At 38.0% G+C, this 27,567-nt stretch overlaps 1 protein-coding gene across 1 annotated transcript in view; it reads right to left on the reverse strand.

The window, feature by feature from the left end:
* Positions 1-9,987: 9,987 nt before the first annotated feature.
* The window catches only part of LOC142652536 (uncharacterized), a 371,082-nt gene continuing 353,502 nt past the window's right edge, over positions 9,988-27,567 (reverse strand). Inside the window, exons 25-26 of the mRNA XM_075828181.1 lie at positions 20,156-20,258; positions 9,988-10,676 (exon numbers count right to left, since the gene is read on the reverse strand). Of these exons, the coding sequence (XP_075684296.1) occupies positions 10,287-10,676; positions 20,156-20,258 (493 nt within the window). The 3' untranslated portion in view covers positions 9,988-10,286. The remainder of the gene's footprint in view (positions 10,677-20,155; positions 20,259-27,567) is intronic.

The raw sequence follows: 27,567 nt of genomic DNA on the forward strand, positions 1-27,567 counted from the left end.
AATAGCTTTATGCACACTTGCAAACCTATGGAGGATCCTACACCTTCAGGTTTGCGGGACTCCAGAGGCACCAGCGGCTTCAAATACCTGTTTGCTGCTTTGCAATGGCATTTTAGCAGCTGCTCTCCTAATCCTATTAATTTGTCTGGCAGAAACCTTCCTCATTATGCCTTTATCTGAACGAACCAGTCTGTGCTCTGAATCAGCCACAAATCTTTTCACAGTACGATGATCACGCCTATGTTTTTCTTGAAATATCCAATGCTTTCATACCTTGTCCAAGGTATTGCACTATTCCACGCTTTTCGGCAGCAGAGGATCTCTCTTTTTCTTTCCCATATTGCTTGAAACCTGTGGCCTGCTTAATAATGTGGAACGTCCTTCTTAAGTAGTTTTCCTTTGATTGGGCACACCTGGCAAACTAACTATCACAGGTGTCTGAGATTGATTACAATGATCCAAAGAGCCCTAAGACACAATACCATCCATGAGTTTAATTGAAAAACTAATAATTAAATGTTTAGGACACTTAAATCCAATGTGCATAATAATTTGGAACACGGTGTATATGAAAAAAAAAAGGGCATTTGAAAATACAAAACTGAGGGTACAGTTCTAGACTTTGTAAATTACAAATAGCTTACTAAAATCTGCAAAAAGTAATAAAATCAGCAAAAATACAAAATGAAAGGCAGATGGCCAAGGATAGCAAAACAAATAGTGGTAATGGGGAGTTGGTCACAGGGGATCAAGAGAAGGCAGAGTTACGAAATGGGTTCTTTAGCTATGTATATGCAACAGAAGAAAGAGCAGCTGATGTAGCCGGTGCCAGTACTATTAATACATTAACTAATATAGTTAATTGGCTGAATGTAGATATGGTCCAAGCTAAGTTAAATAAAATAAATGTGAACAAGGCTCCAGCTCCAGATGGGTTACACCCTAGAGTTCTTAAAGAACTTAGTTCAGTTATTTCTGTCCCCCTCTTCATAATATTCAGAAATTCTCTAGTGACTGGTATAGTGCCAAGGGACTGGCGCAGGACAAATGTGGTGCCTATTTTCAAAAAGGGCTCTAGGTCTTCCCCGGGTAATTATAGACCAGTAAGCTTAACATCCATCGTGGGAAAAATGTTTGTGGGGCTATTGAGGGACTATATACAAGAGTATGTGGATTAAAAATTGGCTCAAGGACCGTATCCAAAGAGATGTAGTCACTGACTCGGACTCTGAATGGTCCAGGGTTATAAGTGGTGTACCCCAGGGTTCTGTGCCTGGACCACTATTATTCAACTTTTTTTTTAACCCCTTTAGGACACAGTCTGTTTTTGCCTTAACCCCTTAAGGACGCAGCCTAGTTTTGGCCTTAAGGCTCAGTGGCCATTTTCCAAATCTGACATATTTCCCTTTATGTGGTAATAACTTATGAATGCTTATACCTATCCAAGCGATTCTGATATTGTTTTCTCGTGAGACATTGGGCTTTATATTAGCATTTTTCTGAATATAAATGTATCTGCTTGTAAAACTAATGGTTATACCACCCAAAATAGTTACTAGTTCACATCTCCCATATGTCTAATATATGTTGGCATCATTTTTTGAACATTCTTTTATTTTTCTAGGACGTTACAAGTCTTAGAACATAAGCAGCAATTTCTCATATTTTGAATAGAATTTGAAAAGCCGCTTTTTTGGTACCTGTTCAGTTCTGAAGTGGCTTTGAGGGGGGCCTATATATTAGAAACCCCCATAAAACACCCCATTTTAGAAACTAGACCCGTCAAAGTATTCAAAACAGCATTTAGAAAGTTTATTAACCCTTTAGGTGTTTCACAGGAATTTAAAGCAAAGTAGAGGTGAAATTTACAAATTAATTTTTTTTGTCAGAAAATCATTTTTATTCAAATTTTTTTTCTGTAACACAGAAGGTTTTACCAGAGAAACGCAACTCAATACTTATTGCCCATATTCTGCAGTTTTTATAAATATCCCACGTGTGGCCCTAGTGCGGTAATGGACTGAAGCACCGGACTCAGAAGCAAAGGAACACCTAGAGGATTTTGAGGCCTCCTTTTTATTAGGCACCATGTCTGGTTTGAAGAGGTCTTGTGGAGCCAAAACAGTGGAAACCCCCCAAAAGTGACCCTATTTCACAAGCTACATCCCTCAAGGAACTTATCGAGGGGTATAGTACGCATTTAGACCACACAGGTTTTTTGCAGCATTTTGTGTAATTAGGCTGTATAATTGAAAATCTAATTTTTCCGATAAAAGGTACACATTTTTACAAGGAATAAAGGAGAAAGAGCACCCCAACATTTGTAAAGCAATTTCTCCCGATTACGGCAATACCCCATATGTGGTCATAAACTCGTGGTTGGCAGGGCATAGAAAAGCAGGAGTGCTATTTGGCATGTAGATATTGCTGGATTGGTTTCTGGGCGCCATGTCGCATTTGCAGAGCTTCTGAGGTACAGGGGAAACTCCTTAAAAGTGGAAACTAGACCCCTTGAGGAATTCATTTCAGTTTTCATGGGGTGCATGCGACTTTTTGATCAGTTTTTTTTCTATTTTTTAAGAGGCGTGGTGACTAAAAAACAGCATTTCTACTATTGTTTTTTATTCTATTTTTTTTTTTACTGCGCTCACCGTGCGCTATAAATCACACATTCACTTTATGCTGCGTGGCGATATATGATTACGGCGATACCATAGGTTTATAGTTTTTATATGTCTTAATGCGTTTGCACGATAAAATACTTTTTATAAAAAAATCATTTACTTTTTGTGTTGCCTTAATCTAAGAGCCAAAACTTTTTTTATTTTTCCATCAAGAAAGCCATGTGAGGACTTGCTTTTTGCGTAACGAACTGTAGTTTCGATACGTAACATTTTTAGGTACAAGTAACTTTTTGATCTCTTTTTATTAAATTTTTTTGTGAGGTGAAGTGACCAAAAAATTGTGATTCTGGTATGGTTTATTATTTTCTTTTATGGCATTCACCGTGTCGGATAAATAATGAAATACTTTTGTAGTTCAGGCCGTTACGGACGTGGTAATACCAATTATGTATAGTTTGTTTATTATTAGAAAAAAATAAAAAATAAAGGACTGATAAGGGAAAAAGGGGGATTTTTACTTTTATTTTTCCACAACTTTTTTTTAACTTCTTTATTTTATCCCACTAGGGGAAGGCGGGAGGCCCTGATCACAGTTCTAATACACTGCACTACATGCGTAGTGCAGTGTATTAGAGCTGTCAGCTACTCACTTACAGCAAGCATAATGGGTCCTGACTTTGTCAGGACCCACTAGGCTTCCGTAGATGGCATAGCCGGAGACCATTGTAGCAGGCTGTCGATGGTGGTATAACCCCTACGAAGCCGCCATCGCTATTGAACGCGGATTCTAAGGGGTTAATCAGTGTGGATACCGCGATCGGTCCCCGCTGAAAGAGCTGTGGAAACTGCTGTACAAGACAGCAGTTGTCACAGCTACTGCATGTGTCGGGAGGACAGCCAAAATGGCCGTTCCTCCCTCGACGTACTACTCTGTCATGGAGTGCAAACAATGTGCTTACCATGACCGAATAGTACGTCAAGGTGCGGGAAGGGGTTAAAGAGGAAGCTGATTTTTTTCAAATCTGACGTGTCACTTTATGTGACAATAACTTTGGAATGCTTTTACCTATCCAAGCGATTCTGAGATTGTTTTCTCGTGACATATTGTACTTTATCAAATATAGTAGAGATGTGGGAAGCACAGCAGAACGAGGCCACCAGGGCACTGTGGGTGCCAGCCTCAAGGAATCCGACTTGTAGATCCCCACAGTATAGGTAAAGACAAGAAAGAGAAGCAGCGCTCCAAAATTGATTTAAAGACTCCAGGTTTATTCTCCCTTCTGTGCAAAGAGTAGGTGCAACATTTCAGCTGCTCAATGCAGCCTTTGTCAAGCAGTGACAAAATTTCAAAAGGCTGTTTTTTCAGGGACCAGTTCAGTTGTGATGTGGCTTTTAGGGGTCCATACAATACAAACCCCCATAAATTACCCCTCAAAGTATTCAAAACAGCATTAAGAAAGTTTCTTAACCATTTAGGTGTTTCACAAGAATTAAAGCAAAGTAGGGGTGAAATTTACACATTTCATTTTTTTTGCAGAAATTCATATTTAATCCTTTTTTTTCCTGTAACAGAGAGGGTTCTTAAGAGAGAAATGCATCTTAAAATGTATTGCCCAGAATCTGCAGTTTTTAGAAACATCCCACATGTGGCCCCAGTATGCTTATGGACTGAAGCATAGGCAACAGAAGCAAAGGAATACCTAGAGGATTTTGGGGCCTTCTTTTTATTAGAATATATTTTAGGCACCATGTCAGGTTTGGAGAGGTCTTGTGGGGCCAAAACGGTGGAAACACTCCCAAAAAGACACCATTTGGCAAACTACACCCCTCAATGCATTTATAGTGAGCATTTTGACCCAACAGGTTTTTTGCTGAATTTAGTGGAATGAGAACGTGAAAATTAAAATGTCAAATTTTTCCAATAAAACGTAGAAATTTTCAAGGCATAAAGGACAAAAAACACTCCAACATTTGAAAATCAATTTCTCCCGATTACGCCAATACCCCATATGTGGTAATAAACTGCTGTTTGTACCCAAGGCAGGGCTCAGAACGGAAGGAGCACCATTTGGCTTTTGGAGCTCAAGTTTTGCTGCAATGGTTTTTGGGTGCGATGTTGCATTTGCAAAGCCCCTGTGGAACCAAAACAGTGGAAAACCCCCAAAAGAGACCCCTTTTGGAAAACTATACCCCTCAAAGAATTTATCAAGGGGTATAGTAAGCATTTTGACCCCAAAGTTTTTTTGGTGACTTTAGTGGAATTAGGCCGTGAAAATGAAAATCTAAATTTTTTTCTAATAAAATGTAGTTTTAGCTCAAGGATTTTTCAATTTTCAAAATGAATAAGGGAGAAAAGCATCCCAAAATTTGGAAAGCGACCTCTTCTGAGCACAGCAATACCCCGTACGTGGCAATAAACTGCTGTTTGGACCCACAGCAGGGCTTAGAAGGGAAGGAGCACCATTTGACTTTTGGAGCTTAAGTTTTGCTGGAATGGTTTGTGGCGCCATGTCACATCTGCAAAGCCCCTGCGGGATCAAATCAGTGGAAACCCCCAAAAGTGACCCCATTTGGGAAACAACACCCCTGAAGGAATTTATCTAGAGGTATATGGAGCATTTTAACTCCACAGGTGTTTTGCCGAATTTAGTGAAATTAGGCCATGAAATTGAAAACTAAATTTTTTCTGATAAAATGTGGACATTTTCAATATTCACAAGGAATAAAAGAGAAAAAGCACCACAGCATTTGAAAAGCAATTTCTCCCAATTACGTCAATACACTGCTGTTTGGACCCATGGCACAGTTCAGAAGGGAAGGAGCACCATTTGGAGCTCAAATTTAGATGGAATGGTTTTCAGGTGCCATGTCACATTACAAAAGCCCCTGTGGGGCCAAAACTGTAGGAGCCACCCCAAAAGTGACCCCATTTGGTAAACTACACACCTTGAGGAATCTATCAAGTGGTATAGTGAGCATTTAGACCCCACAGGTCTTTTTAAGAATTTATTGTAATTAGGCCATAAAAATTAATATAATATAATATTTTTTCAACTAAAAAGTTTAATTTTTTCATTTTCACAAGGGATAGAGGAGAAAAAGCCACCCAACATTTGTAAAGCAATTTCTCCCGAGTACGGCACTACCTAACATGTGGTCATAAACTGCTAATTGGACACACAACAAGGCTCTAAAGGGAAGGAGTGCAATTTGTTTTTTGAAGTGGAGATTTTACAAAATTAGTTTTCGGACACCATGTTACATTGAGCTAAGGTACCAGTACATTGGAAAGCCCCGAAAAATTACCCCATTTTGGATAATACATCCCTGAAGAGATGTATCTAGAGGTATCGTGAGCATTTTTACCCTGCAAGTGTTTTGCATAAATTAGTGCAGAGTGGATGTTGCAGATTGAAAATTGCCATTTGACATCTGTGACCAATATGTTGTGGCAGCTTGTGCCACTGGAGACACATACCCCAAAAATTGTTAAGCGAGTTCTCCAGAGTACAGTAATACCCCATATGTGGTCATAAAAAGCTGTTTGGGCACACCGTCAGGCTCGGAAGGACCGCCATTTGGCTTTTGGAGTGTAAATTTTGCTTGGTAGTAGTTTGCTTTGGGGTTTTACTGGTATTTCAGCTTGTAATGTGGAGACATATGTGAGCTTGGCAGAGTACATCAGGGTACATGTAAGCTGGGCGGAGTACATCAGGGCATATGTAAGCGGTGCGGAGTACATCAGGGTATATGTAAGCAGGGCGGAGTACATCGGGGTATATGTAAGCTGGGCGGAGTACATCAGTGTATATGTAGGCTGGGCGGAGTGCATCAGGCTATACATAAGCTGGGCGGAGTACATCAGGGTATATGTAAGCTATGCGGAGCACATCAGGGTATATGTAAGCTGTGCGGAGCACATCAGGGTATATGTAAGCTGTGCGGAGTACATCAGGGTATATGTAAGCTGGGTGGAGTGCATCAGGGTATATGTAAGCTGGGCAGAGTACATCAGGGCATAATAGGATGATGTAATAATGAGGTGATTATACAATTAATAATCCATGGATTAGCGTGGTATACTTTGACGCACAGGCCGGGTTTTTGGGGTATTGTACAAAATATCTGCGCTCCATTATTGCCTAATCTTAGACTTCTTCACTAGCCCTATAAGGCCCTAAAGTTTCCTCATCTCCGCTGCATCTTCGGGGTCCACCTGTGGGGTCTAGCAAATGACGATGTGGAGTTATTAGTGAAAAACTACTGGATCTAAAAAATTAGTCTGGGCCGTCATTTAGCATCTTTGCGTTTTGAGAGTCATAACGTGTTATTTTTCCGTTGATGGAGCTGTGTGAGGGCTTGGTTTTTGTGGAACGAGCTATCATTTTTATTGGTTCCATTTTGGGGTATATGCGATTGTTTTTATCACTATTTATTCCATTTTTTGGGAGACGAGGAAACCAAAAAACAGCAGTTCTAGCATTGTTTGTTTTTTTTCTTTTTTACAGCATTCACCGTGCAGTACAAACAACATGTTAACTTCATTCTGCTGGTTGATGCGATTACAGCGACACCAAATATATATTGTTTTTTTACGTTTAACTACTTTTCCACAATAAAAATACTCTTTAGTAACAAAAATAATGTTTTAGCGTTGCCATTTTCTGACAGCCATAACTTTTTTATTTTTCAGTTGATATCTGTGGGAGGGCTTGTTTTTTGCGGGACAAACTCAAACTGTAGTTTTTGTGGGTACCATTTTGGAGTACTTGCGACTTTTTGATCACTTTTTATAAAAAAAATGTGAGACAGGGTGACCAAAAAAAGAAATTCTGTCATTGTTTTTTGTTTAATTTTTTTACGGTGTTCACTGTGCGGTAAAAATAACGTGATATCTTTCTAGTTCTGGCCGTTCCGAACGCGTCGATACCTATTATGTACAGGTTTTTTTCTAATTATAAAGGATTTGATCAGGGAAACAGGGCATTTTTCAACTGACAGTTAAGCCTATTAGGTCCTGCCTTGGGCAAAACCTAATAGGCTTCCGTACCTGGCAACTAGGAAACCGTTGCTAAGCTTCCTGGTTGCCATAGCAACCACTGCAACCTCTTGCGAGGGGGGACGGTGGGGTACAGAGGGAGCTGACACCCGTTGAAGATGAAGCGAGCACAGCTCCTGTGCCCGCTTCATCTTCATGACAGGTCTGGTACGTCGGATTGCGGGAAGCGGCTTGTTATGCCGACGTACCAGACCCGTCATTTTGCGGGAAGGGGTTAATGATATAGAGGATGGGATTAATAGCACTATTTCTATTTTTGCAGATAACTCCAAGCTATGTAGTATTGTTCAGTCTATGGAAGATGTTTGTAAATTACAAGCTGATTAGGACACACTAAGGCTGGGTTCACACGACCTATTTTCAGATGTAAACGAGGCGTATTATGCCTCGTTTTACGTCTGAAAATAGGGCTACAATACGTCGGCAAACATCTGCCCATTCATTTGAATGGGTTTGCCGACATACTGTGCAGACGACCTGTAATTTACGCGTCGTCGTTTGACAGCTGTCAAACGACGACGCGTAAAAATACAGCCTCGTCAAAAGAAGTGCAGGACACTTCTTTGGACGTTTTTGGAGCTGTTTTCTCATAGACTCCAATGAAAACAGCTCCAAAAACGGACGTAAAAAACGCTGCGAAAAACGCGAATTGCTCAAAAAACGTCTGAAAATCAGGGGCTGTTTTCCCTTGAAAACAGCTCTGTATTTTCAGACGTTTTTGGTCACTACGTGTGCACATACCCTAAGTGTTTGGGCATCCACTTGCAAATGAGGTGTAATGTAGATAAATGTAAAGTTATGCATCTGGGTACCAACATTCTGCATGCATGATATGTCCTAGGGGGAGCTACACTGGGGGAGTCACTTGCTGAGAAGGATCTGGGTGTACTTGTAGATCATAAACTCAATAACAGCATGCAATGTCAATCAGCTGCTTCTAAGGCCTGCAGGATATTGTTGTGTATTAAAAGAGGCATGGACTCACAGGACAGGGATATAATATTACCACTTTACAAAGCATTAGTGAGGCCTCATCTAGAATATGCCGTTCAGTTCTGGGCTCCAGTTTATAGAAAGGATGCCCTGGAGTTGTAAATAATAAAAAGAAGAGCAAGTAAACTAATAAGGGGCATGGAGAATCTAAGTTATGAGGAAAGATTAAAAGAATTAAACCTATTGCCTTGAAAAGAGACGACTAAGGGGGGACATGATTAATTTATATAAATATATTAATGGCACATACAAGAAATATAGTGAAAACCTGTTCCATGTAAAACCCCCTCAAAAGACAAGGGTGCACTCCCTCCGTCTGGGGAAAAAAAAGCTTCAACCTGCAGAGGCAACAAGCCTTCTTTACTGTGAGAACGGTGAATCTATGGAATAGCCTACCACAGGAGCTGTCACAGCAGGGACAGTAGATGGCTTTAAAAAAGGCTTAATTTCCTAGAACTAAAAAATATCAGTTCCTATGTGAATGTGTAGGATTTTTGTTTCATCCCTTCCCTTTTCCCATTCCTTGGTTGAACTTGATGGACAATTGTCTTTTATTCAACTATGTAACTATCTATTCCCTTATCCTTGATAATCTAGCACATATATGTTACCTAGAATAAGTGGACCAGTAGAGAGGTTTATGACTGCAGGATCAGACTACAAAAAGTTTCATTGTAGTCTGTTACCACACATAGGACTGTATAGGAGCTTTAGACACAAACAGTAGTATATTTTTAATGAAGCTTATTTGCAAAGTTACTTCATGTTTCAATTTTAGTACATTGGAGCAATACAAAAAAATAATTGCAAAGGACATAGCCTTAAAAGTGGATAATATATAGAGCCTGATGTGAACTTCATGATTTTACTAAAATTCTAAAAATTTTTGCTAAAAATTCTGTACTGTTTTCTGATTAACACTCATTAAAGTGTAGCTAAACATTTGACAAACTTTTGACATGTCATAGTGACATGTCAGAAGTTTGGATTGGTGGGGGTCCGAGCACTGAGACCCCCACCAATCGCTATAATGAAGCAGCTAAAGCGCTTGTGTGAGAGCTCAGCCGCTTCGTGTCTGTTCGGCTTTTTCCGGAAAGCCAATGTATCGGAGTACGGGCTCATAGACTTTCTATTGAGTCCGTATACCGATACAATTATTTACGGAAAAAGCCGAACAGTCACGAAGTGGCTGAGCGCTCACACGAGTGCTTCAGCTGCTTCGTTCTAGTGATTGGTGGGGGTCTCAGTGCTCGGACCCCCACCAATACAAACTTCTGACGTGTCACTATGACACATCAGAAGTTTGTCAAGCGTTTAGCTACACTTTAAGATTACTGTATTATCAGTGCAGACTGCACTACATGTATATCTTTTTTAAACTGCAGCAGTAAGAGATCACAATGATCATCGCAACAAATCGCACCATTGGATAAAAATATATATATTAAAAAAATATAACAATAAACAAAAATGTCCATTAAGCCTTCTATGAAACATACAACCATGGACCAAGCAATATGGATAATGACGTAGAGGTCCTTCAGTACTTCCTGGTGAAACAAGCCAAAATTTCAAGGACATAACCAACAATTACATATCATCTCATCATCTCACTTCTGCCCATTTATTTCCTTGTAGTTTCCTTGTAGAAGTGCAGAAAGCTCTGCAATATGTTGTATCCAAGATGATTTGTCTTCTGAATCTTGTACGACTAATTGTTCTAAAACTTCTCTTACATTGTCTTTTGTCTCCTGGCTTTCGGGCAGAATTTGCAGTGGTTTATCACAACATGGCTGGTTCTTGTGGCTGCAGGGTAAAATACTCTTAGGTGCGGGTTCTTTGTGGAGAACATCCTTTTGTCCTTTAGCTTTCAAGTGAGTGTATAGATTAGACAGAGTCTGATTGCAGGTTTCCAATTGAAGATCCAAGTGCTGGCATTTAAGCCTCTCCTTTTCCAACTCCTGCCATAGACATCCATTCTCTTGACTTAGTTCAGTCAGCTAGATCAGAAAAAGGCAAAATGAAAATCTAGTGTTTGTAAGGATTTTTTTTTTTACATATGAAAGACTGGTTTGAACAGAACAGGTTGAAAAAAAATAAATAAAGCTTATTCGCTCTTAAAATAAAACTGACATACATAAGGTAACTAATAATAACATAAAAACTTGAAAGAGCTTGGAGGTTTACAAATTTATCTGCTGTGGCCCGAAGCATGCTGAGAGGAAGGATGGACATCTTCTAACTTAGATGGAAGACCTAACCCAGGTAGTTTCTAATACAGTGAAACCTCTTTGAGGTGACCACCAAAAATTTAATTGAAAAATGATCTTCTAAGAGGTAAAGACACCTACCATAAGACCATTTTTCAATCCAATTTATGGTGGTAGTCTCAAAGAGGTTTCACTGTACCGTAGTATAAACTTCTCCCATCTGAAAGAAGAGGCCAACATATACAGAAGATAGGGAAAATGAAAATCCATCTCAAAGAAGAGGCCAATACATACAGAAAATAGGGGAATTAAAAATCCATCACAGAAAAATCGGGTCTAGTTTGGGGGCGACTTTTAAAAGAGGTTGTCTTTAAGAGAGGTTTTGCTTTACTTGCCTTACGGCATCACCATCCTGACATGGGGGCCCATACCAAAGGCATTAAAAACTGGGGTTTAAGTGGTCTTTCCCCAAACTTGCATCAGTTGAAGACATTGAAAATAATTTAACGGCTATTTGCGCTTTTGCAATCATTTTCTTTACAGTTTTAAGTGATTTTACAAGTAGCCTAAAAGAAAAATATCCTACTATTTTATGTCTTTAGCTCTTATACAGACCTAGGTGTCTCCATGATTACAGACTACAAACAATCCCTGTGTAGTCTAATCCTGCAGTCATTTTTTCTTCCATCTGTCCGTTACTTCTTCTTACTAGCCAACTTATTGTAAGATAGCAAGAAGTAAGCGACTGACGAAAAGGAATACAACTATTTGCAAAGTTGCTTAAATACATAACGAGAATGTTAACATTTCTGACATTGGGAACACTTACCAACCTAAAGGTAGAACACTATCTATTAGAATAGGTGACGTCCGGACCTCACAAACACAATATTCAAATCTGAAAACTGTCTAAAATGACCCTAGATCAGTAAACGATAAATTGCTTTTGTTACCTTTAAATGTCACCGAAGTCCCAGCATCCTTTGTAACATTAAGGAAATTCTGAAAAAATATATATTCTCTGTATAAATGCCCACTACTACTTTGTTCGAACCGGGCCAGTATTACTTTATGCAAAAATGCCATAGAAGACCAACCATTACAGCAATTGTTCAGTCATTATCACTAATCGGGGAGGTGGCAGTTAATCACTTTATTGGCCATACAATACATTTATCATAAAGTGACAAGCGCCACTTCTGTACTATATGCATAAAATGTCACATCACTTCAAGAATAGGATGTAGTACGCCTAACAATACAAAAAAAATCCAGCTCTATTTTATAGTTTCTGAAAAAGCTTTTAGACTTTCAAATATCTTCTGACGTTGGTGTGATGTGATAATGTTATAGTTTGAAAATGGTTGTAATAATCATAGGGAGAGGAAAAGACTAGTGATTAGCTGTAACTCAAATGCTGTATTTAGCAATTTGGGTGTTAATTAAAAGATCGTTCTCTGGCTTTAAAATGATAAAATGCAAGCAATTGAATCCGAGTCCCAGAATAATGGACAATAATGTGTAGCTCATAAAGCTTGCTAGGTATTTGACATGATTAGTGTGCAGGGTTTTTATACTTTTCTTTCCATTTTGGGAAACTTTAAAATAGAAGTAATTGGAATCAAGTTTAGTGTCACTTATCTTTATCTGGAATTAATACAAAATCTATTCATCTTTGCGAGACAATTTCCACTTCCATTTATCACTTTCTAACAGCCATTCTGGGCAAGATGAAGCGCTAAGTGTAAATTCACAAATTAATCGTTCATACGTTATACAGGAGTCCCGTGAAGCTCGGGTAAGAAACGTATGTGCGAATCACAGAGGCACAGGGTTATTTTCAAATAGTATAAGAATAAAAACATAAAATGCTGAAAATAAAAAAACATATCTTGCGGTGGCCACAAAAAATTTTCTAAATTTAATCATGTCTGAATTTTGCCTAAAATACTGTTCTGACTCTTCTAAACTCAGTCACAATATACACTGGTACACTGTGTTAAGCTTAATACAAGTCCTAGGCGAGGTTTCCTGCCACAGGAATTGAAAGAACGCCAAGAGTGAACCCCTGTGTCATACAACACACCACAGGTCTTGCACTAGGCATAACACAGTATCAGTAATGCACGGAAAGTTCCTTTAATCATGGGACGTTACATTTGAAAACATTTTGAGAACAAGGAGGTCATGTATGAAATAAAACGCAAATAAGACCAATGTTTTTGTCTATAGCAACCAGTTTATAGAATTTATTGTGAAACTAAAAAAATTCCAGGTAGACTGATTTTTACAAAATAAATATTAATTTTTTTTTTTTTAATTATTATTGATGATTATGGCAGAATGGGGTACTACCAAACCTTAAACCCTTAAGGATGCAGCCTTGTTTTGGCCTTAAAGCTCAAAGCCCATTTTTCAAATCAGACATATTTCACTTTATGTGGTAATAACTTCGGAATGCTTATACCTATCCAAGCGATTCTGAGATTGTTTTCTTGTGAGACATTAGGCTTTATGTTAGTTTTCAAATTTGGTCTATATATTCAGTGTTTATTTGTGAAAAATTGCAAAATTTAGAGAAAATTTGAAAAAAATAGAATTTTTCTGAATTTAAATGCATCTGCTTATTAGGCCTCCGGTTGCCATAGCAGCCATCACCGCCCGCTATCATGTAGCGGGCCATCGATGGTGGTTTAACCCCTAAGAAGCCGCGATCGCTATTGAACGTGGCTTCTAAGGGGTTAATCAGCGGGGACACGCCGATTGGTCCCCGCTGAACGGCAACTGATGCACGAGACCATAGTTGTCACAGCTCCTGTATGTGTCGGGAGGACGGCCAAAATGGCCGATCCTCCCCTGGCATACTATTAGGTCATGGAGCGCGAACGATGCAGTTACCATGACCTACTAGTAAGTCCAGGAGCGGGAAGGTGTTAAGTGCCTGTTCCTTCTCTGTTTTCAGCTCAGTTACAACTTTGCTTTGAGCCAAAGATCTAAGTAATCTGTGACAGACTGTTTGCTAAGGACACATTGCTTGACAACCACACATAAAAGGTCCTAGCTGTTAGCCAGTGTATCCCCAACAGCTAGTCAGTCCCAAATGACTCTGGCAGAGGTTATAGCCATAAATCCTGAATGCTATATACAGTGCCTAGCAAAATTATTAACCCTCCTTAGCATCTTCCTGTTTTGTTGCATTACGACCAGGAATTAAAATACAATTTTAAATTTGATAGTTTGTAATGTTATCGGCAGGGACTGAAAAACTGGTGAGGATTGAATGAAAGATGGATGGCAGTAAACACATGGCAATTCTTGAGGAAAACCTGTTTCGGTCTGCCTGAGATTTGCTAAAGCTACTCTGGAATTGTCTAAGGTGAAACTAGTCAAAGCCCAGACCTCCAACCAATTGAGAATCTTTGGCATGACTGGAAGACTGCTGTACAACAACACAACAATCTGACTTGAATGAGTTAAAGCAGTTTTGCCTTGAAGAATAGGCAAAAATCCCAGTGTCTAAATGTGTTAGACTAATAGAGACATACCCCAAGAAACTTGCATCTATAATTGCAGCAAAAGGTTCTCCACAAAGTATTGACTGTCAGGGTGTGAATACTTAATTACTACATTAAATGAATCTGTTGTTTGTCTTAATCATTGCTTGCATCATAGTAAAAAACATATTTCGCACATTCGAAGTAGTAGGCATGTCGTGTAAATCAAGCGGTACAAAATCCCCAAAAATCCACTTTAATTCAATGATTGTAATGCAACAAAACCACCAAGGGCGTGAATATTTTCACAGGGCTATATATATATATATATATATATATATATATATATATATATATATATATATAATTATTATTCTTTTTACAGAATTTGACACCTTTTTTTTAGGGAACTAATCATATATTACAAACCTGCATTTCACGCAGGCTAGTTCATTTATAAAGTCCTGGGGCAGGGCTTAATGCTTGAGGTGAGCTCTGCACATTATTATCAGTCACAACTAAAGTGCATTTCATTAATGAAGAAATCACAAAAAATACAAATGATAGCAATTTATTTTGACAAAGCCTTAAAGGCATTTTTTTTTCTTTTTAATAAATAGATGTCAGTGTGATTAGTGAAACTTTGTAAATAGTTTTTATTAAAAATTCCTTTTACTTTTGGAGATACAGCTGTTCTGTATGCTTTATAAAAAAAAAATATTTACAAAGTTGCACTAATCACACTGACTAATCTATTTATTAAAGTTAAAAAAAATAAAAATAAAAATGCCCTGAAAGGAGTACATAGCCTTTAATAGGAAAGGTACATTGCAGGGAGTACTACAAATTTACTGCTGGCTAGTAGATTCTTGGAACTGATTTCAGGATCTTTCTGAAGACAAACCTGGATGACTTCCAGATCTAAGGCAAAATATGTATGAAACATCATGTCAAAAATGTCATAATGTCAAAAATGTACGTATCATGGCATTCTGACCATTTTTTTTATTTTAAAAAAGTGAAAAACTTCCAGAATCAGTAAAGATATTAGCAACTGAGGTGACCAGAGAGACTCATAACTAATGTGGTCAATTAAAAGTGTAATCGTGCCTTTTTGACTTGCAAAAGGAGAAAAAAAACAACACTTTTTAATATCCCTTAAAAACCCCACCAGGTCAGTGAAGCATTATGCTCCCCTGCCACAATGCCAAGCGTTGATCCAAACCAACTGGAATGTCAGAAGAATAAACAAAAATTATCTTTAGCTTAAATTGGCGCTGTTCGACTTTGTTCGTGCTCCTCCAGTGTCATATGAACTGTTAAGCAGTCTGTAATGCCCATGGCCGCGGGCCGTCAGGTTTACTCACCTCCTGACGGCCGCAGCCATGGATCGGTGAGCGCTGGCCCGCATCAACTCCTCAGAAGACGCCAGCACTCACTTCCGCTTCACTCTGCTGTGTCACGTAGGGTGCGCGCGCACGCTCGTGACCGCTCTTAAATTGCCAGTGTGCGCACCTGAATTAAAAAAACAAATTAGCCCATGAGTACCCTGGACTATAAGAAGGGCCCTGTCACTTCCTGCATTGCCTGAGCACTGTTGTCGTTACCTATGTTCGTCTCTGCAAATGGTCCCTATAGTGTCTTCCTTGTCCAAGTGTTCCCGTTCCTACTACCTGTAACCTGTGTTACCCTGGTCCAAGTGCCGTATAGAGTTGGAGTCGTGCTGCGCTGAGTAATATGCCTGTCCTGTTACACCACGCCTGGTGTCTGCCTGCTGCCAAAGTCCCATCCGAGCCGGTCTTGCTACGTGACACAGTTACTTAAAGGGGTTTTCTGCTTGTCAGCTGATCACCGGGTGTCCCGCTGCTTGGACCCCCAGCAATCAGCTCTAAGCTGTGTTCAATTTCCCTGCAGCACCACCGCAGGGAAAATTAAGCATTACACAGTTTGTATTAAAATCAATGGGCTGTCGAGTAATGTCCAAAGCTGCCAGGTCCTCCAGAACGAGAGACGGTCTTTGAAGCAGCTCCATACTATGGTTGATAGAAAAGTTATTCTGAATAGGGGAACCCCACCCAAAAAACTCAAAATACCTAAGGAAGGAATCACACTTACTGTTTTGTGTCAGTTTTTCATACAAAGACAGGAGTGGATCCACAATGAAGGAAATTATAAGGACAGATATGTCTCCTCTCTTTTGGATCTACTCCTGTGTTTGGCTCAAAAAAATTGCCACAAAAACAGCATGTGTGATTCCACCCTAATACGGTAACTGGATTTTCTAAGCCAACAACCCCTTTCATATCCTCTACTTTTGGGATTGGTGTATGACACACCAAGTAATTGAGTATGAAAATAAGTGGAAGAAATACTACACCTATTAACTCCTAGATCCACGCATTTTGTGACAATCAGTACTACAGCTTATTACCGAATAAATGTTTAATGCAGCAATCACCACCTCATTAGTCGTGAAGCAACATTGTGAAGCTAAAAATTTCAATTATATCTATAAAAAAACAAAAAACAAAAGCATAAAATTAATCCGCAAAGTTGAAAAACACATCTGGGCTATTTCTTATAACAAGGAAGAATGGCAGGTGTTTCTGAAAGACAAATACTCCTTCCAAGCTGCGGGCCCTCCTGATGTAAAAGCTCCTTGTTGCTAACATTAGGGTTATAATGATCACATCAACTGCTTTATGGTTAAAAACAATAACGTTCACTATTAAGTACTGCAAAGCGGGCCTGCAAGCAACTGGGGTAATTATAGCTCAGCATCAATGAGACAGTAAACATTAGCGACCTTCCTCCAGCTAGGACTGAACATGCCGATTATGCAGGGACAATTTAGTTTGCAGTGGCATTGCCATTTTCTGACTATTAGCAGGAAATGAAATGAGATATTTCATTATTATTTAGTATGAAAATTCAGTGGAGAAGTTGCTGAAAATTACCTCTGAATTTATACTTGAGTTACTACACTCATTATTTCAAACATCTTGGTCTGAATCAATATCAGTAATGATTCATTCTTTTGATTAAGAAGTGACTCCATCTGTAGATGTCAGATAATTACCAAGATGACCCATAATGAGAACATTTCACAACTCTCTGACTTAACTTTCTTATTCCCTCAACAGCATAATGACTTCCTGAAAGAGCTTTTTATAGTGTGCCTATGCTCCTGGGGTTTCTTTTCATGATCAGCCACTATCAATGTAACTTGCTCAGTTTCTTTTAGTCCAGAGTTAAGAAATATATATCTTATGCGCAAAAAATACACAAACATTGCAATTTGATGAACATAATAGGGTTCCTGTGGCCTGGACGAGTGTTAATAGGTGATAGTTCTAGGTAGAAACAAGACGAAAAAAGGAAAAATCTGCATTAAAAGGAGACGGCGCGCAGCTTTAAATTATGATACAGAATGTGCTTTGTTATTCAGTTAAGGACTCAAAGGGGAATTAATCTCTCTTTTATTATATCCAATATTGAAATAAGAAATGTTGGATATTCTTTTGATCTATACACAAGAGGATATGGAATTTAAAAAGTTTCCAAAAAGAAATTTAAACTTTCAGTGACAGGTTAGCATAAACCGTGAAGTATACAGAGGACGCTTTGTAGCTGTCAGATGTGTTACTGTCTCCTGATATTTGTGCACTATTTCAGGTGAGTAATGACAGTGTATACTTGTGTATGTTTCATGTCTATACTTTATAGTTTAAGATCTGTCTCTCCCAACAGAAAATTGTTTAGAATCCTGACCATTTAACACGAGCCATAGACAACTTGTATTTTTCTAGCACTATGTAACTGCAAGCAGGTTCCCTGACTACTAGAGTATATACAAAATAATAACAGCAATAACAAATGTCTGACACGGACTCTGATACTAAAGCATCAGAAAGTCTAAGGGGAAAAAAACCCAATAACCTAGTATATACAAAATTAAAAATACATTTATATTATGGAAAATTGTATAATATAGTGGTGCATATTACAATATAAAAAGAAAAGGATAAAAAGCCTATTACTTCATAAGTGGAGGAGAAAATTCCTTTTTGTTATAAGGGTCTCCCAACAATAAACTGATCACAGGGTATCCCACTATTGGGACCCATAGCGTTCAGCTGCAATTGGTAAAGGAGTATAACAACAAGTGCTTCCCTGCAGTGGCACCAAAGGGAAAAAAACGTGTTTATGTTTATGACCTATTCTTAGGATAGGTCATCAATATGAAATGTGTGGGGGTTCAACTCCTGGCACCCCCACCGATCAGCTGACTAAAAGGTCGAGGCAACAAACGCCGAGGCCTCTTAATATTTTATCGGGCACAGCGTCATACACATCTGTAGCAACTGTGCCTGGGAATGCAGTTGTGGTCCGATACGAGTCAATAGCTCTAAGCTGCAATCCCAAGCACAGCCACTATGGCGGTGTACTATAAAGAGGTCACAGCGTTCGTTGCCGAACCTCCTTCTGATAGCTGATCACAGGGGGTGTTGGGAGTCGAAATCCCACCGATCTGATATTGATGATCTATCCTAAGGATAAACCATTAATATAAAAAGTCTCAGAAAACCGCTTTAAGCACTACAAATTTGAAATAAAATCGATGAGCTGTTTGTGTAATGCAGGGATGTGCTGAGTCCCTCAGAACATGAGACACCCTTTGTATTTTCTCTAAACCAGACAACCCCTTTAAATCGTACCATACACTATGGTATAGCTGTCATGCAAGTGGGGGCATTAGTAAATTTAACAACACAATGCACGTTAGTTTTCCATATAATATATTTAAAGTGGTTGTCATTTGGCCATGTTACTAAAAAATAAACCAACCCTTTTATTTGATAAAAAATTCAGTTCCCTTAGTTTAATGGGAACTCCATGTGCTCATACCCTGGCCCTTCATGTGGCTACTTCATCCAACAAATCTGGTGCTCTCGAGTGCCAGATCTATTGCTATGAGCTATGCTCTACACAATGTACATGTGGGGAATGGTGAGGCCATGTACTGGTTGAGCAATGGCTGCAATGTTAACATGAGATAGGGGGGAGCTGCTATGAATTTTTAATAACATATCAGAAAGTTTATTTTTAATAACTTGGCCACTTACCGTATGACCAATTCTAAAAAAAAAAGTCTTAAGATAACTCTTTTAATGTATATTACAGAGGTATTCACATCTTAGACATTTTTTGCAGATCCATAGTATATGCAATAAATGTCTGATCGAGGCGGTTCCAAGCCTTTGGAACATACACCTATCTCTAGAACTAGGTTTCCTCAACCTCCTCCCACCTGGTGAGGCGGCTGCTGCATCCAGGTGTGGAACACACCAAGCTAGACTGTTTCCAAAATTCACTTAGAATTCACTTCTATGGGAATTATGGAAATAGCGTAGCACAGCGAGTTCACTTGCTCCTATATATTTCATTTTACTTTTTTTTATTTAATCTTTTTCTGCCTCCTGAATATGTATTTCCAATGCTATAAAGGATGTAATAGAATATGCATAACAATTATTATTTTTATGATTTTGCCACGTTTCCAAACAAAGTTATTTTGTAAACTGAATGTGCCACCCACCTTTGCTGATGTAGCACATTTAGTAGCATTGACACATGGTTAAGATTGCTATATTCCTGTGTTTAAAACAAAACTGAACCTTGTATTAGTAAGTATTGTCTTTTTTTTTTTTTTTTTTAAATATGTCCTTCTTTGCTGTGATTTGTTTTAAAACAAATGGAGATTATGGGGCTTACCTTCTGATTTAAAAATTGAATTGATATCATATTGTTCTTTAACTGAACTTGCATGTCTTCTGTGGCTGCTAGATTCTTCTCCAGTAGGCTTGTGTGCTCTAATCTAATACAAAAGGGAAGACAATGCTTATTTACAAAGGTGTTTCTTTGATCTATTTCTGCTCTTAGAAGTAGCTCAAACCAGCAACAACAATCTGAAAATTTTTACTAAATACCCTAAGGCCAGAATCACACATGCAGGTTTTTTTATGCAGTATTTTCTAAGCAGGAGAGGATCAAAAAATAAAAGTATAAAAGAATAACTTGTACTTTTCTATTTTGGATCCACTTCTGGCTCTGACTAAAGGAAACTATCTAAAACTGCATCACACAGCATGTATGAATTCAGACTTAAAGCGTACCTAACTTTTCAGGTGACTTTTCAGAATAAGCTGTCATATGTGTGTACATGAGGAATAACACTATTTATGGCCATTATATGACTTGTATTCTGCATTATTTAGCAGTTTTCCCTCTAGGCTCTCTTTCTAATTCTCAGTTGTCTCTGAGCTAGTGAGCGGAACCTAACTGCTATCATGTCTCCTATACACTCCACACATAGAAGAGGGGAATCCTGCTCTCTTATCTCTATCACATATACAGAAGCAGCAGCAGCATGGAGGATATTATGCAGCAGTAAAGAGCAGTGTAGCTGAGAATCCAGCACTGGGCTGACATAAATGTTACCAGCAGCCTACGTCTTTCTCGCTCTGCTCCTGCTTCCTCCCCTGCTCCCCCTTCCCCCTTCATAGACTTATATGCAGTGTGTGTGTTTCTGACACTCTCTCTCTGTTACTTCCTCCTGCTCCTCCTCCCCTCTCCACAGATTTGTATAGGCAGGCAGTGAAGTGACATCCCCCACTTTCTGCAGATTACAGGTAGGGAGACACCTAGTGGCACTAGCATCACACAGAATTTGCATTGATAAAACAACTGCATTTTAACAGTAAGTAAATGATAAAGTTGTTTATATCAGGCATACTATTAAATTAGCATAAGATTTTTGAAAAGTTAGTGACCATTTATGTTGGCCATCCGCTTTACATAAGCATCGGTCTTACACATAGTTTTCGGCGGGATCAGTCAACAGTCTAATGTGCATAGGGATCAAACCAAAAGTATATGTTTATGGTGGAGTGGGGTGAAATAGATGTTCGGCAGACAGCTATTTTACGTGTATGGACAGCTTTAGTATGTATACCCTGCGTCTAAAAATTACTTTCACAATCACATTTGAAACTTACAGTATGGATAACGTCTAATAAATAAAAGTTTATTTTCTTATATTATTGAGCACAATAGCACAGCATATTTCACCTATACACTTTTCTACCTAACTACACAACAAAAATGATATCATTGCAGACTCTGCTTTACTTTTGCATGCCAACAAAATATTACCATTATCATATTTGACTAGTTCAAGTGTTTAGCAAACAAACAAACAAACAAACAAACAAACAAACAAACAAACAAACAAACAAACAAACAAACAAACAAACAAACAAACAAACAAACAAACAAACAAACAAACAAACAGACTTTATGGGGAAAAAGTGAAATGTTACAGAAAACAAAAACAAATTTTAGCGTCAAAGTAACTAGAGACTGTATTGAATGAAATCTTATGTTTATTATTCATAAATAGGTTCACCTAGAATCATTATATGGTATCAAAGAGCAGTCAGAAAGGCAGATAGCATACAGACATGCAGATCTGACAGCCTGTACTTGTGATAGACAGAGACTTCTTCAAAGTTCCTTGTAACTTGCCTGTGGAGTCTGTCAAGAGAGACGCTGTAACAGAATAACTATAAGAAAGATTCAAGGGTAGCGCTAATGGCAGGATGTGTAGTACTTAACACATCCTTGTTTGTAAAAGTATGAACAAGGGCAAACATATTTGTGATTAAATATGCATTAGGTAAGAAGGGTTGTGATGAATGCTGCAGACTTCTGCATATGAGCGTTTCTAACATACTATCAATGCATCCCATTATGTTCTTCACCATTTCTACAGAAAATAAATGACTTCCATGGAATTAACTAAAGGCACGAGTCACTAAAAAGTGGATAATCTGTAGTTCTGCCATTGCAGGGACTTTGCTCAATACTAAAGTTAAATCAAAATGTTATTCAATTCCTGTTCTAAACATCATTCATTGCACTGAGAAATACCTATGTAATCCGCCAGCTGATTGATCAAACGCACAAAATTCTAGAGTAATAAACAAATGAATTTCATATACTTGTTTGATTTATATTAATTATTTTGACTTGTATTCCCCTGACACTGGATCATAATACAAAATGGTCAAGTCAGTTTTTACAAGGATGTTTTTTGTTTTTTTCTACAAATCACGGCAGAATAACACCAAGACCTTTAAAAATATATACAACATTAATATTATTGTCTTACAGGTCAGAAGAACACATTTGTGGTGGTGGAACAAAGTACGACTCAGCAAGATACAAAAATGACAAAAAGAATTGATAAAGTTAAAAATTGTAGGAATAAAGACATTTAAAGACATTTATCCAGAATTAGAAAAAAAAAAAAAAAGTCTGATTTTTCTATCCAGAAATTGCGCTGCTCCATTGGACGTGTCTGGTACTGCAACTCAGTCGCATTCACTTAAATGTTGCTATTTCAGAACATCAGATGGCGTCATAAAAACTGCCCACTGTCACATTATTATTATTCCTTTACTGGTAATACAGGTGGGAGAATAATGGGGCTCTAACTTCTCAGCAAACCTAGTTTATTAGTTTAATATATACAGCACCTGCTGGTGTAAATACATTGCTGCTAGAGGTAATATTGCCTCTATCCTCCTGCTTTCATTACTAGTCTTGATTTTACATTACAATTTTTTTTTCCTTTCGGTTGGGCTTCAAATATTCCAGAAGAGCCTCCTATTATTTTGTATTGTTTGTACTTCTTTAGTTTTGTCTTCTTATTTTATTTCAGGTCAGTTAAGTCAAGTGGTAATGCTGTTATCAGGATTCTATGTCAACCTTATTGTACAAGTTGCTTAAAAAAGTCAACAGGAAGGAGAGACAGAGATTCTGCTTCTCCTGCATTTCCCATTATATTCCGAGCACTGAGCACTGTGTTTTATGGCAGAGAATGCAACAATTATACGTAACAATGCCCATTCGTGGGTAGTTTGGTTTCTGTATTCCATTAAGATCACAAGTCACATCAATACATACAATTGTTGGATCATACATTCCTGTGCAGTCTAATATACATATTCTATACTAGTCATCTAATAGGAGAAGCTCATAAATAAATAGTCCGTATAATCTACAAAGCTCTGTCAAATCAGTGTATAACCATAAACCATTTTCCATAAGCCTCTAGTGGTAGTTGTCACTTCAGCTAATGAACTACTTCTCCAGCTTCGTGATCCAAAGAACTCATCACAGATATAAAGCTTTAGAGTGGACAGTGTGTGTTAACGCTGTATATACTTGTCCTTTCTATGGACGCAATATATACAGAGATTTTTATGAGTGTATCTATATGGAATTGCACAATTTTACAGTGCCGAGATGATGTTTTAACCCATTCAGTTATTTTTTTGCATGGCCACTTATAAACCTTCCTTACGCCACATGCACACGATGCGTACTATGTGCGGATTTGTGACGCAGATGTTCCTATGGCAAATCCTCAGCGTAATACAGTACCAGCAAAATAAATAGTAATCTCATTTACATGTTGAGATAATATTTTCGCACATGTGGTACATATTTTAAAATCCCCAGCATGTCAATTTATCTTGCGTTTCCTTCTCAGATTAGTATCTGACAAGTTTATAAAAAACGCACCAAAATTTGCAGCACAAAATCTGCACCCCATCAAAATGTAAAAACCGCACCTCAAAACACATAAACAAACGCAATACTAAGTGTGGATTTTACCTGCAGATTTATCTGTGTTTACCTGAGGTTTTGAGGTGGATTTTCGGCATCAAATGACACAATATGTTTATGTAGTTTTACAACATAAATGTTTTCACTGCTGTAGAAGAAGAAAAAAACTGAAGCTTTGACAAAAAGGTCAAATAAATTTCTTCCAAGAAGAAACTGGCATGAAATACTGTAGATTGGTGAACATTTTACACATTTAAAAACAGCATATCAAAGAAAAAAAAACCTCGTACAATGTGATGTTTGAAGAGCTGAATATTAACGGCATCATGGTTGTGGAGATGCATTGGTAAATAACTCTCCTTGCTGGAGATGTAATTACGGATTTCTAAAAGCTGATCCTTACTGAATGTATTTTTTTCATTGTGACTGGCACTAATCAATAGCACGAGCAGATTTTTATTTCAACTACAGGAAATGGTATATGACAATGGCTTGTTCTCGAGCACGCTTTTTAAAAATCCCTTTGTTCAGAAATATATATTGATGTATTACATGGAGCTGTTTCTCTTTCCAGTGAAACAAAAGCTGGCTTTGCAATCTGATGTCAGTCTGAATTTCTCTACAAGTATACTTATTATCAGGGAATCTCTGTGGGTCATTCCCATAACTGGCACTATAAAAGCTGATCTTCATATACATGCCAAACAAATATATTACTAATATGCAAACTAAGGCAACAATGGTTGTAGGATTTCATGTGGAAAAATGCTTTAACAAGGCTCTTGTGACTGCCCAACTCAGTGCAATTACAATAAAGACCTACTTCAGTTTTACCCCATATAAGACTCAAGGGGAAGAAAGACTCATACGGCAATAAATGAGACCACATGGGAACACCGTGGCAGTATTCCTCGCCGAGTATTTAAAATTATATAATTGAAATTTAATGAGACTCTGTCACCAGATTTCACAATACAAACTGCATATATTATTGAATAGATCTCTCACACCTGATGAAGCAGGTGTACAAAGTTTGAAAAATGTAAGAATGGCTATAAAAATCTTTCTAAAAAAAATGTTTCTGCCTTGTATTAAAATGAGAATTTTTTGAGACCAAGTATTGGTATGATATAATTTCAATCTCCTCCCACCTAGAAGCTCCTATCAGTGTCCCTCCTCCCTGGCTCGATGCTAAAATGTCACACATACTCCCTACTCATGTACATTGTCAGCACTAGGTGGTAGGAGATTGAGATTACATGATACAATGACTTATCTCATGCATATACTTGGTGTCGTAAAATGCTAATTTTAATATCTGGCAGGAAAACTTTGAAAAAGGATTATACAGCCATTCTTACACAAATTTTCAAAGTAAGCACATCAGCTTCATCAGGTCTAAGAGATCTATTTGATAATGTATAGTATGCCGTTTGTATTATGAAATCTGGGGACAAATCCTCTTTAAACTATAAATTTAACAGTGAAAAAATAATAGATATAATTTTATATTGGTCCCAACTAAAACAATAAAAAATACTCCTGCCTAACCAAAATTGTGCATGCAACAGGAAGTCATGTAAGTAGTGCCTAGAGAAATATATCATGGCTGGCCACATTCATATCAACAGTCTTGTCGAACTCTGCAGGGGACAGATATCTCCAGTTTAGGTTCCATACCTCGATGGTTCTTCTAGACCAGGGTTACTTAACTTCGTAACCCCCACAACAGGTCATGATTCAGGATCCTCCAATAAAGTGTACAACTGTGGCAAATACTAATCTGCTGAGTTTGCTTTCTTTTTATTTCAGCAAAAATATAGACAAAACCGGAACATGTGTATTTACCCTTAACTAAATTATAACCTATTGGGTGGAATGGAAATGAGTAGCACTAGTCTAAAGTATTGACCATGCTGACATGGGAATATCGAGCAGCTCACAGTAGTATTAGTATGTTGTTTAATGCTATCTATAGGTCTTTTTCCTGGATAAACAGAGAACAAAAAATTTATTAATTCTAAAAAACCTATGTATTGATCTTTCTGTCCTAAAAGAGGTTTAGGAATGTTTACCCTTGTTCCTTCTCCTGATGACGAAAAACAGAAGGGAAAATGGATCTCCCCACCACTACTGAGAATTGAGCCCCATTAAAACACATAATCTGGATGACTAGGTCTTCTTGATATGTATGAAAGCTTCTAATAGACTATTTAAAGAATTGTGCTGGTTTTGTTCTTCATTCTACTGTATTGAGTGTAAGAAGTCCGACCTACATCACAGTGACAACAATGGAGATTAAACCAGAGAACAGTAAGCAAATGTCTACAAGTAAATTTCTCATTTTATTTGCACTGATTTATACAATTTTAATTCAGGAATAGGCCACTATATGACAACTTAGTAGCAGTGATGTTTCAAGCCAAGATTAGCCAATCACCAGCTTGAAGAATTGCTTATCATGGTCTGAAACATTGCAGGTACTATCAGTCATATGGTGGCCTTTTTCTGAATAAAGTTGGTATAACATTGGAGAGCTCATCAGTACTGATGGTTTCTATTGAAGCACCGACAGTGGGGTTTAGGAGACATGCACCCTCTTTATAACAGTGAGTGCTACTGTCAACTGATATTTTGTTAATGTGAATTTAATGGGTGTTCCTTCCTGATCATTATAATAACATTAAAACCCCATATACAATAACTATTCAGTGACAATTTTGCAGCATTTACAAAAAAAATAAAAATAATTCATCATAGTCGTAAATGTGAACTGGAGTAAATAGGTAACTAAGACACCAATTTATTTCTCTGTGTTTGACACTTACATACTGATGCTTAAAGTATTTGTATGTAAGGATGGGTCTGCCTTTATGTGCTAGTATTGGTGATACTGTATACCATTTAACAGTGTTTTCTCTCCCAAGTCCATGCCAGCTGATTGAAGTTGTGCACCAGTATACTGGTAGGCATTAGGAACATACAGGTATGTTCACACACGGCAGATATGCTTCATAAAGTGTTTGGCTGGCCCTTTTCAATGGGTTTTGCAGAAATCCATACAAATGCTGCAAAAACAACCCTATTTAGATGGATGGAATAGTTTAGTAAGGTGTGGAAAAAGCCCCCTTTAGAAATGCTGGGCCTCAGAGACTTCATGGCAAATATGGACAGTGAAGCGTACGGTGGGAAAGGCCACCATGTGCAGATAAGTAGCAAATGTTTTTGTTCCAGTTCCAGTGTGATGTCAAGGATGGCATTAGTTAAGCCTGGGAGATGTAAGGTGTGCCCGGGGCAACAAATGTGCTTTGTTCAAGACCAAGCATGTGTCGGTAAACGATGGTCTTAGAAGCAGTTCTATGTGTTGTAGTGCATTGCTGCCACATAGTGGTCAAACTACATTAGTATTTGATATTGTGCTGTTATGTTATGTAAATAGGACCTATGGTCACATAATAAGGATGTGCAGGTCCTCAAGTTAGTGTGTTATA

This window comes from Rhinoderma darwinii, chromosome 5, assembly GCF_050947455.1.
Source record: "Rhinoderma darwinii isolate aRhiDar2 chromosome 5, aRhiDar2.hap1, whole genome shotgun sequence".
Taxonomy (NCBI): Eukaryota; Metazoa; Chordata; class Amphibia; order Anura; family Rhinodermatidae; genus Rhinoderma; species Rhinoderma darwinii.